The sequence below is a fragment of the Dysidea avara genome, chromosome 7, assembly GCF_963678975.1.
Source record: "Dysidea avara chromosome 7, odDysAvar1.4, whole genome shotgun sequence".
Lineage (NCBI taxonomy): Eukaryota > Metazoa > Porifera > Demospongiae > Dictyoceratida > Dysideidae > Dysidea > Dysidea avara.
In genome coordinates, this window is record NC_089278.1 from 33,253,202 (window position 1) to 33,265,629 (window position 12,428).

The 12,428-nt window shown below is 36.5% G+C and overlaps 1 protein-coding gene across 1 annotated transcript in view; it reads right to left on the reverse strand.

Moving 5' to 3' along the window:
* Positions 1-12,428, reverse strand: part of LOC136261458 (adhesion G-protein coupled receptor V1-like) — a 145,041-nt gene that overhangs the window by 132,362 nt on the left and 251 nt on the right. Inside the window, exons 3-7 of the mRNA XM_066055464.1 lie at positions 12,178-12,384; positions 11,987-12,124; positions 9,997-10,206; positions 9,801-9,944; positions 8-214 (exon numbers count right to left, since the gene is read on the reverse strand). Of these exons, the coding sequence (XP_065911536.1) occupies positions 8-214; positions 9,801-9,944; positions 9,997-10,206; positions 11,987-12,124; positions 12,178-12,384 (906 nt within the window). The remainder of the gene's footprint in view (positions 1-7; positions 215-9,800; positions 9,945-9,996; positions 10,207-11,986; positions 12,125-12,177; positions 12,385-12,428) is intronic.

The window sequence follows — 12,428 nt, forward strand, 5'->3', positions numbered from 1 at the left end:
AACTCACGATCATCATCCAATATTACAGCAATGGCAGTACTTGGTTCTCCAATAATAATACCTAGCTCTATAGAATTAACTGGAAGGGATAATGACATCCTGAATGCTTCCCTTGGTTCAGCTACTGCATCATTTGTAATGATCACATTTACAATACTGGAAGTGGCATTGGGACCAAATTGAGCCAGTAGTATTGAAGTGCTGAAATCACTTCCTAAATGGATCAAATTAACTCAAAATGTGTTACAATAGTGTGACATGTCAACTACCATATTTCATGCAAAAATTTATAAACTTGCACATAAAATATTTTGCATGATTAACACTTAACAATAATTATTATTTTGTGCTTATATACAGAATGTTTTGTTTGTTGGCTTACTGTAATTTGTTTCCTTTTTGTTGTAAAATAATTTTCATTTGCAAACTTGTATAAAAATTTCTTGCGCAAAAAATTTTACATAGGATGAAACTACTCTAATAGAGCAGTCATTCACAAAAATCATATAAAAATATTTTTACACAAAATTTTTATCATGAAAATTTTTTGCATGAAAATGAAGCTAATTACAGTATTTTGCATGATTAACACTTAACAATATTATATACAGAACGTTTTATTTATTTTATTTTATTTATTTATTAAGGCTTTACAAACAAGTGCTGAAGGTCTGTAGGACACCTGGTCCTACAGCCTGTTTAAAGTTGCTACAGAAAGTGTGTTTGAAAAGGTAGATAAAGGAGAAAAAAAATCCATGACTGGACCTAGGCATCCTCAAACCTACAGCCATCCGATTAATGCTCAAAAGCTTACAGGAGTCTGCCAGGTAGTCAACATGTTTTCTCCTTGTCAATTTCATGTATATGTATCCAAGGAACTCTAGAGAGTGACTTATTATCTCAAAGTAGCCCATGTGGAACCAAATGGATATTAGTTTATTTATTTATTAAGGCTTTACAACACAAGTGCTGAAGGTCTGTAGGACACCTGGCCCTACAGCCTGTTTAAAGTTGTCACAGAAAGTATGTTTGAAAAGGTAGAGAAAGGAGAAAAAAATCCATGATTTTGTTTGTTAGCACAAGCTGACAAACTTTTTATTGATGGTTTCATTACAGCAGGTGATAGTAAATGTCTACCAGTGGCTTTAGTAAAAATGTCTATATCATTAGCTACCTGAGGCATAGCAGGATGGCTAGAGTCAAGAGTAGCTACAGTGTGACTGTGTATATCAATCTTTTTTAGCAGTGGTACAGTTGCAAAAAATTTTTATCCACACTATGATGATTGATGTGTTTTAGTTGATACCTTCACAATGTTTAGCTATTAGCAATTTTAAACCTAGAATATAAGCAGAAATTGAGTTGTTCTGAGCTGCTTAAAAAATTAGGGCAATTTTTATATTTATACAATTCTAAAATGAATTGCATTTTATAGCAAAAAATCTAATTATGGCACAACAGACATTTCTAGAACAATCTTTATGGTGTAATAATAATGACATTTATTTATTTAATTATTTATTACTGTGTAGGACTCCATCAAGGAGTATAACACACAGATACAAAACAAAAAGTAAATTCAGATGGTTTAACAAAACGTCCTTAAAACAGTTTATAGATGGCTGATTGACCACATCTTCTGGCAAAGTGTTCCATAATTTAATAGTGGATGGTAAAAAGGAAAATAAGTACGAGTTGATTCTTGCTTGTGGGATTCTGAAACATTGTGAATGACCTCTGGTAACTGATGACATTGATGTTAATGAGATAGATGGAACTTCCATTTGACAATTGATTATCTTATAAAACATGACTAGTTTGCAAAATGTATGTCATGATTCTAGTGAGGGCCAATTAAGTGATGTGAGCATGTTAGTAACACTACTTCTCCAGGAGTAATTGTTCATTGTATACCTTGCAGCACTACATTGAATCTTTTCTATGGCACAAATATCAGATTGAAGGTGAGGAGCCCATTGAAGCATATTCTAGTATGGGTCTGACAAAGGACTTATAGCAATGAGATCTTACAGAAATTGGACAATGATTGATGTTCCTCCTCAGAAAAGCTAAGGCTGAATTGGCCAGATGTTATGAATATGATTTTTCCAAGTAAGATGTTCATCAAATGTTATTCCTAGATATTTTGCCTTGGAGACCTTTTGAATTAGGTGATTAAATAAATAATAGTTATGTTCAATAATATGATGTTTATTTGAAATTGTAAGATGTACACATTTAGCTGGGTTAAATTCCATTTGCCATCTCCTGGCCCATGCTTGTAGAGTACATAAATCTTGTTGAAGATGCTCAGAGTCATTGGGAAAATGAATGATGTTGTAAATTAAGATATCATCTGCATAAAGTCTAACAGTACACTGGAGATCTTGTGTAATATCATTTATAAATATTAAAAATAATAAGGGTGCCACCAAAACTGTGCCTTGTGGCACACCGGAAAGTACTGTAGAAGGACAGCTACTCTCTCCATCAATAACAACTGATTGTGTTCTGTCTGTCAGAAAATTTTTGATCCAATCTAGCAAGTGGCCATTTATTCCATAGTGTGATAATTTGTGACAAAGTCTTTTGTGAGGTACCTTATCAAATGCTTTGGAGAAGTCAAGAAACAAAGCATCAATTTGTTCTCCAGAGATCAATGCTTTAGCAAAATCGTTCACTGCACCCAGTAGTTGAGTTTCACATGATTGCTTGGAACGGAAACCATGCTGATTGTCACATAGAATGTTGTATTTATTGAGATGCGTAAAGATAAAAGGAGTAAATAATATGTTCAAGGGTTTTACAGCAAATGCTGGTAAATGAAACAGGTCGATAGTTACCCGGATCACTTCTAGATCTTTTCTTGTGAATTGGCACTACATTAGCTTTCTTCCATTCATCCGGGACAGTACCTTGTTGAATAGAGGCTTGGAAAATAAGAGTCAAAAGAGGAGCCATGAGACTAGCAATTTCTTTTAGTAATCTGGATGGTATATTGTCTGGTCCTGATGCTTTATGTATGTCCAAGTCTTCTAAAAGTTTTTGGACGCCAATAGGATTAATGTCAGGGGTTGAAATATCTGGTGTGTGGGATCCATGGATAGTGGGGAGTGAATCCAAGTCCTCTTCAGTAAATACTGATGAAAAATGGTTGTTTAAAATATCTGCTTTGTCTTTACTAACAGTATACACTTGTCCATGAGAGCATAGTGTATTGATGCTAACCTGATCTTTACGTTTGCCCTTAACAAAAGACCAAAATCTTTTAGTGAGTTTGTTATGTGAATCCAACAGTGATGAAAGATAGTTGTTATGAGATCTTCGACATACACATTGTAATTCTTTCTTCAAATTATGATAGCTTTCCTAGTCTTTTACAAGGTTGGATGAGCGAGCAGTGTTGTATCTACACTGCTTTTGCCTTGATAATCTTTTGATTTGAACAGTTATCCATGGAGTTCGAAACTTGGTTGATGTCTGCTTCTGTGGTACAAGGGCTAAACAGGATTCACAAAGACATTTAAATTTATTCCAGAGAGAATTGATAGGAGTATCAAGGGTATAATCATTTAAAAAACTATTATTGAAGTTTAGGATGACTTCCTTAATTAAATCAAAGTTAGCCTTATGCCAAAGAAAAACTTTTCTTGAGTTTAATTTACAAGGTGCTGACACATAAGTGGAAATATGCACGATTTCATGGTCACTAAATCCTGGGATGACCTTGCATGATTTGTCTAAAGATGGTTGATTTGTAAGGAATAAGTCTAAAATATTGTGTTTTCTGGTAGGAGCATCAACCATTTGTGTGAAACCATAAGTGTTAGAAAAGTCTAGAAGGAGCTCTGCAAAGGTGTGAGGGTAGTTGTTTCCAGATATTGAGCCATCACTCCAATTAATGATGGGAAGATTAAAGTCACCTGCTATCCAAATTGGAGACTGAGGGTTATTGCGTACTATATTGGTGAGTGTAGTTATCACGTTTTCAAGATAAACTAAGTTAGAATTAGGTGGTCTGTAAACTGCACACAAAAGAATTGGTTTTTTATTTGGGAGAATTATCTTGCAAATAACTAAGTCAGAATCAGTTTCTGTAGAACATTCAGTAACACTGAGGTCACTATGTACTCCTATGAGTACTATGAGTACTCCTCCGTAGCCATCACTTCTATCATGACGTACAATGTTTTAAATGTTTGGAATAATTTCACTGGATTTGATTTCTGAGGATAGCCATGTTTCTGTACCAAAAATTATATCTGGGTGATTATCATTTAGAAACAGGGAAAAATTAGCTTGCTTAGATATAATACTTTGAAAATTAATTATGGCAATGTCAAAATAGTCCTGAGCTTGGATGGAGGTTTGATTATCAGTGCAAAGGTGGCTTACTGCCTCCTCCGCACTATTGTCTCGTTTTTTTATCTGATAAAGACGGCCATTTTTATTTCGTTCTTTTAGTTCAGATCTTAGTTCTTTATTTCTCTTTTGTTCCTTAGGGGTTAAATCTGGGGAAATAAAAATGTTCTGATACAGAGGTGGTGTGTTCCGATTTCTAAGTTGGGTACAGTTCTTGAGAACTGTCAGAAACTGATGATAATGAAATCTTAAGTAGTCTAGGTTTAGCTCCCTTTTTACCAAGACGGTATGCTTTAACTATTGACACATTTGCATTAAATTGAGACTCACATAGTTTGCTCACAAATTCATTCTTCCTAGTCAAACTTTCCTCAGATGAGGACTCCGGTACATTATGTACAATAATATTCAAGCGATGCTTCTCCTTTTCTTTCTCCTCATTAAGTAGAGTTGCAACCATGTCTTGTATGCTGTGATCAGGCAGTGTTTCCTTTGTTTGTGGAGTCACTTCTGTGGAATCATGAGGTTCGTACTAGTAATAGCATGGGTAGCAGTGAAATTTGGGATAAATATCACGAGTGTTGTATTGGAAATGGGGATAAATTTCACGAGGCGAAGCCGAGTGAAATTTACCATTTCCAATACAACAAGAGTGGTATTTATCCCAAATTTCACTGCTACCCATGCTATTCCCAGTTAATACCATACTCGCTGCATATGCGCATGCCGTGCATTAGCTTTGCTATGTACGCAATTTGTCACTATGTACTAAACACGCGTCGACACTAATTGGCGCTACATTGTTAACATAAATTCTAGCCAATGAAATTGCAATTACAACTTTTTCACTGCTGTCAGTGAAATACGGGATAAATTTCACTGCTACTATTGAGACTTTTGTACGGGCAGTGAAACAGGTATGGTATTAATTACTAGTATTGTTCACAGATCTGACAGTGTTTATAGCGGGTGTTGAATTTTTCTCAAGTTGAGATACCTTATGCTCTAGTGATGCAATAGTAGCTTTCATATCATTAAATAAGCACTCATAATTAGCTAAGCGACAGAATGGGCAATAAAAAGGGATCTCTGACAATCTGATTGAATCAAATATTGGTTTTGGTAGCCTTGCACACTTCCTATGAAGCCAAGAGTCACATTTACCCTCACAAAATATCAGTTCTCTCTCATCATTATCATCAGTTGGTGGAGCAATAGATTCTAAACAAATTGTACAAACAAAGGACTCGCCGTTCCTGGCAGACTTTTTCCTCGACGCCACATCAGGCAATATAACTTCATCAGCAGTACGTTTAAGCAAACTGAAACAAACTGAAACTCTAAGTAACGCACTCCACACTGAAAAACGAGCCAGAGGGAACAATGATATCTTTTAGAACGTCTTTGCCTTTCTTGGTACCGCTGATAAAAGCCGTGGTACCCGAGCTAATAGATTTGACAATGTGAAAAAACAGCTTTTGACTATAAAGACGAAAGCCAACAACCAATCATGTGATTAAATTGTTTATCACATGCGTGTGTATAGTATAACAGAAGTGAATGTACAACATTTTGTCTCTGCTGAACTGCTCAATAAGGTTTGTGCTGCAGATGACATTCTTGAGTAGCTTTTCAGTGACAACAAGGGCATCCTTCAAGAAAGTGGCGGCCGTGATGCAGGAGTGTTTCAGATCAACAAGTAAGCATTATTTGTACCTTGCAAAGGTTCACGTTTGCAGACAGAGACTTGGGCAGACTATGGTGAGGATCTGAGGATCTTTGTGGATAATGCATACACCACATTAGATAATGATGCTAGGAAGTAGTTGGCACTACAGCATTATTTATCTCAGCTGTAGAATGAGCTAGTTGCATTTGGGGCCAAACAGAGGAAGCCCAAGACAATTGAAGCAGCAGTTGCAGCCACATTATAGCTGGAGTCTTGCTTGGTGACACACAGTTCACTTGGTACAGTGCTTTCAGCACAGGTGTCTGTAGGTCATGCGAGTCAGATGGATCTGATGGACATAATGGTGCAACTGTTGGCTCAAATGGAGAATCTAAAAACTACTAAGTTCAGGCAGAGGGAAATAGTTAGTGGCAAAACTATACCAGAGGAAGTGAAATTGTATGCAATCAAGGGGGTGGTTGTGTGTTACAGGTGTGGACAAGAGGGCCATTTTACTAGGGGCTGAGCACAGCCATCCAGGAAGAAGCCTTGGTATCAGGGAAGCTGGTATCTACCCCTTGGGAGTAAAACCCTGCTCCCAAGGGAAGTAGTAAGGGCAGATTATTGTACATTTTATAATCCCCTAATATCATGTGGTTCTTATTAATCAGGTACCAGTGACCTTTTTGGCAGATACTGGATCTGCACTAACAATTCTGAGGAAAGATGTTTGGGAACAGTGTAAGCACCCTTACCTCTTGGAATGAATTGAGTTTGCTGGGAACTGAAGGTACGATGCTGACTGTTTATTCATAGGTATAGCAACCCAGAAGGCAAGGGGGGTTGGAGCCCCCTTGTGATTTTCTGGTTGTAAATTGCAAAAAGATCAAGATACTCTAATACAGCAGTCAATTGCTCTAATAAAGCAGTCACAGTGTTCAGAGAAGCAGTGTGGTAAGCTATGAAGTTGTAAATAAGGATATACATGTGGTGTATTTGGTGGAGGGCAGCTATTCTTAGCAGGTATCAACCTTTTTTATGCTCTTCAACATTGCACGGCCCTACCAAACCAAGAGTCTAGAGCCCCTCTATCTAAAAATATCTTGCTACTCCTATGCTTTATGGTTTAGTCTCATACAGTGGGAGGCTGATGGTAAGGTGTTTGTACAAACAGTGGTAGTTATTGACCCTTCGACATCCAGGCCATGAATTTTTATGAGGTGGTAGTGCTGACCTTGTTAAACTACAGGTGATGGACAAGTTATCACCTTGTATTCTCAAAATAATAATAAGAAAGAAAGCACCAATACTATCTGTAATGGTAGCTGCTAATGCGTAGGGCTGTACCTATTCCACTTTTACCAATGCTTCAAGTACCAAGTACTTATCCTGGAAGTGTCTGCAAGTACAAGTACCGATACCAAGTACCTTAGCTACTTCATCACTGCACACATTTATTTGTAATGTACACCATATGTAATTCATCCTATTATAAGTGTGTGTGCGTGTGTGTGTGTATTCCATGGTAAGATTAAAAAAAAATTCAAAAAATTCATTGTAATGAGCACATGATGAAGTGACCAACTGTACAAGATTCACTAGAAGTACAAACCAGTTCAGCAGCTATAGTCATGTACTCTGCTATGGCTTGAGAAGAAGTCTAGATAATGGCTGTCACAGAAATACTACTATAAATACTCTGATAAAACAGTCATGACCTGATTTTTCTGTTAGTGTTCCATTAGAGTATATCAATCTTTTTCTCAGATTGTGTTTTCACAGAGAAAATGTTGGCATAGAAGAATGACTTTTTAATTACTAGCATTGTCCTTGATGCTTTCAAGCATTTTTTATTGTGCCAGTCAAATAGGCTCGTACAAACAATGTCATTTCCATCTGGCACACTTGAAAACAGTACTATTGGTCCAATATGGATACCAATACTAGAATCAATGCAGCCTTACTAATTTGAGAATTCCATCCTGCAATGAAATGGAGATTATGGCAGATGTAAGTGGCAGAGTGCAGGATAGCAAAGTTTATGTATTGGAGGGTGTTTAGTTGCACTGAATTTACCATTGATTGATTTAGATGATAATAATCTCCCAACAGAAGATAATAGTGTTCTAGTACATGATAATAAACAACAATACTCAAAGATGATAATAATTTAGTAGCTAACAATGAAGGAACATGAGATGCTTCAGTTGTGGATACTATTGATGATGAATGTAATTCTCCTGGTCAACCCTTTGCATCTACGTGTAACCAATACTAATGATGATACAAGACATGTTAAATTAAACCGTTACCCGTGTCATACCCATTGTCCCCCACAACTTTACAATTATTATGTAAAACACTGATACTCAGGACATATTCTTTTTTGAAGAGGTGGTGGCATAGCCATCACTAAGTGTTTTATCAAACCTTCCGTCACAAGCTTACCAGTAACTGACACACATCCCAAATTACTGTTTGTGCGCTACTACATGAGTGCATACAACATTCAACTTGTTTGTGAATCGTGATAATAATACAATGATTTCTTGCAGACTACAAGCAATGAATAAAACAATGCACTAAAAATAGGGTATACCTGAATCTCTAAGGGTTTTCCTGTATAGACACTATGTCTTCACCGAAAGAAATATTAGACACACAATTCTATATTTAGCCTATACTACTCACGTGATAGTGAATTTTTTGAACCTAAAAGACAAGTGACCCGCACAAAGTGACTGCACAAGAGTCACAACTCAAGTGATATGCGATGACACTACAAACCTACTGCCTATGAGGTGATAAGTGTTAAATGGAACAACTTCAGTTAATCACACTGAATCTTCGTACAGTGCAGTGGCATGCCAGTTTAAATTTTTTTTTACTTTGTCAGTCAGTCAGACGATCCGTCACAAGCTTAAAAATTCTGCTAACAGGAGAGGTGTAGAGCTGGGATTTCATGCCAATACATGGTGTTTAAATTTTGCTGGCTGAAGTGAGTGAGCTCATCATACTATGCCAGTGTGCTAGGACTGCAGCACAGACCGTGGCTGACGTAAGTAACTGTGACACATTGTATTTGTACTAAAATATTTAGTTCTACTGGATTGTGGGCGAATTTATTGGAGTACAGTTGTGGCACATGATACTTCCATTGATAACTGGTAGCAATCAGTAATGAAGTAGTTATGTAGCTAGTTACATAAGCTGTAATAATACAATACCGTATGTTGGCTAGCTCATCATTGGGTCATTAGCCTTTTGTGCAATTATGAACAATGTTAAGTGTTTTGTGGGGGATGCCTGCCCCCCACCATCTTCTAGCTAGCTACGGCCCTGGAGAGGGCCCATGTAGGAGATAAACATTTCTAGAACAATCTTAATGATGAAATAATGATATTGTGTATAGTGATTGTACAACATTTTGTCTCTCTTAAATTATTTAGTAAGAGATTTTTTGAGTAGCATTGTAGCTAGGCTTCTACACCAACAAATGTTACATACTGTCTTTTTGCTATGAATAGTTAAAAGGTGTTGTCAATAATTGTAATCATCCTAATATCACCACTACAGTTGTATTTAGTTAAAATTTTCCTCTAGAAGCTGCAACTAATTCCATATATTCATTATCATTCCCTTTATTAAACTGTGTCCCTTATTTAGATTCAAGAAGATGACCATGGAAGATCATATATGAATTTTGAGGACACTGTTGCACAAAAGTCTGTTTTAGTATTGAGTATGTTTTGGTATGTGAACAACAAACCTGTAGCATTGAAATCACTCAATATTGGATGCACCAAAACATCAAAGGGTACAAAAGCTGGTCTTTCAGTGATCAACATTACTGGCAAACTTGGCTGATTTTCTTGGATTATGTAAACATCTTCACTAAAGTAGACATCCAGTTCTAGATTAAGTATACCCACAAATACAAACTCTGCACATTGTATGCAGCTTACCATCATTATCAATAATAGTTACATTGACATTATACTGTTCTCCAACCAATATCCCTAGGTCAGCATATGCTTGTGGAATTCTCAACTCAAGACCAAAAGTTTCTGGATATTCTAATATCTCATCATCAATTATTTCTATATAGACATCAGCAGTCAATGAATCTCCACTGAAATTTACTAGCATTGAGTCAGCCCACCGATAATCCTCTTCTATATAAAGAAACAGTACTATTCACACACAAAACCACAGTTTTTAATGCACTAAGAGCGATTGTATGCATACATGCCAGGGGCAGATTTAGGGAGGGGCTAAGGGGGCTGTAGCCCCCCTTTCCTTCCTAAGTTAGTACTTGGCCAATAAAACCTTAACTCTTCTATGAGTATCAAAAGCAGACTTATTTCAGGACCTATGCATCACTACCAACACAAATAATGTCTATGTAACTAAACCTATTGTTCAACTCTGTTCCAGGAGAGTATAGCTTCCTTTTCCTCAAGAGTTCTTCAAGAAAAGGTTTCAATTGTGGGTTGCATCTTCAGTTACAAAAGTTTTAATTGTGGATTTTGTTTTATTCAGATAATTAGCAGTGTTTTCCACTATAGCTATAAGAGGTGATTAGTGTGGTTTTGATATTTTAAAACAAATTTATTATATGATTCAAAAAGTGTTAGTTGGTTTAATTGGTTAGAGTTATCAGCTTCAGTACAATATGTAGTTACCAACTCAGCCATTTAGCAAACTGTAGTCTTTTGGTATTTTGCAAGTTTATAAGGCAGTTGTAGCACTTTTGTTTATGAATGTAAAATCTGTATCTGTCACCTTCTGTTCCCATGCTGTGGGTTATGGGCTGGTATTTGTAGCTAGCTATAGATCATGATCAGTCTTCATAACCCAGCAGATTTAGAAATATGTTGACTATCACAACAGCAAATTTAGAAACCCCACAAATGCAAATATAGTTGCACTTTGCTAAGGATTTCCAGTGGACTAGCTAATAGCTACTAGTACCCTTCACTGCTTCTGCTTTTCAACACACTTTATTGGTGTTAAGGCTAACAAAGTGTCACTAGGCTAAGGAGCATGCATACTAATAATTGTGACATTCAACACCACAACTGCTTAGCTATATATGTTTCTGCCTCTGTTTAGCTATACATGTTTCTTCCACACATAGCCTTAACACCAATAAACTGCATTATCCCACAAAGGCTTCCCCTATTGTCTGGCTTTGTTTGATCATGGGAGTATTTAGAAACAGCATCATCCATGCAGACTACAAAATCATTGCAGTCAAACTTGTGTAGTTTGTAGTCATAGTCACCCAATGTTGATGAATCCCAGATGATCTTTAGAAGATGATAGTCTAGTGTTCCATAAAGAGAGTCTGCCTTGAATCTGTTAATGTTGAGGCTGGGGTAAGCATTTCCGCAATTCTTCCAACTTCATGATGTGTGAAATAATCTACTGCTTCCAGTGGGATCCAACAGCATTATTTTTATCAGTAAGATAGACCGTTGAGGCTGTTGAAGAGGAGCTGATGCATTATGCTATATAGCTAACTATATCTAAATGCTTGGTAGCTACAAATGATAAGATTATCATGCATGCATGATAGCTACTCGATGCATATTGCAATCAGTCTTGATTTAATGGAAAAGTAAATGTGTTTTGATAAACTGAAATCCCATTATTTTCCACTAAAAACTGCTAAAAACACTCAGATTCACATCTAGAGGGCCTAATTTTCAAAAATTCCATCCCCCCAGACCCCCTAGGCTGGCATGCTTTACATGCTAGTTAGTCATTATTCCAAATAGCTAATTTGACCATGGACACTACATGAATCTTACCACTAGGGCCTTGTGAGAATGCTTGGTATCTTCTAATGTCTGGCTAGTTACCTATGTCCCTTAGCCCCCCTTTCAAAAAATCCTAGATCTGCCACTGCATGCTACTGTTCACTAAAACAATAACTGATTCACAGCTTACCTGTAGCAGTATAGACTATCGTAATTACCATCACACTAAATGGAATATTGGTTATTCTATTGACTGCGAGTATAATAGGTTGGTGGACATTATTTTCACTGATGTTAAACGTCTTGGCAGAGAATTCCACTTTTGCAGCTGATAAAGTAAATCCAACAAATGCTCAATTGTAGTACAAATTGTAAACTTACTATCATCATCAATTATGCTCACAAGAGTAGTAGAAACTGTACCTTCCACTACACCAATGCTTCTCATCCTCCTAGGTATGACTAATGTTACACTGAACATTTCCAATAATTCTAAATCATTGTCATCTTGTATTGGTATAGCAACTTCTGTACTGGTTTGGTTGGGTTTAAATTTAGCTGTTATAGCCCTCAAGCTTACATCTCCTTCTGTAGACTCAAAAAAATAATATTGCTTACACTACATATACTAT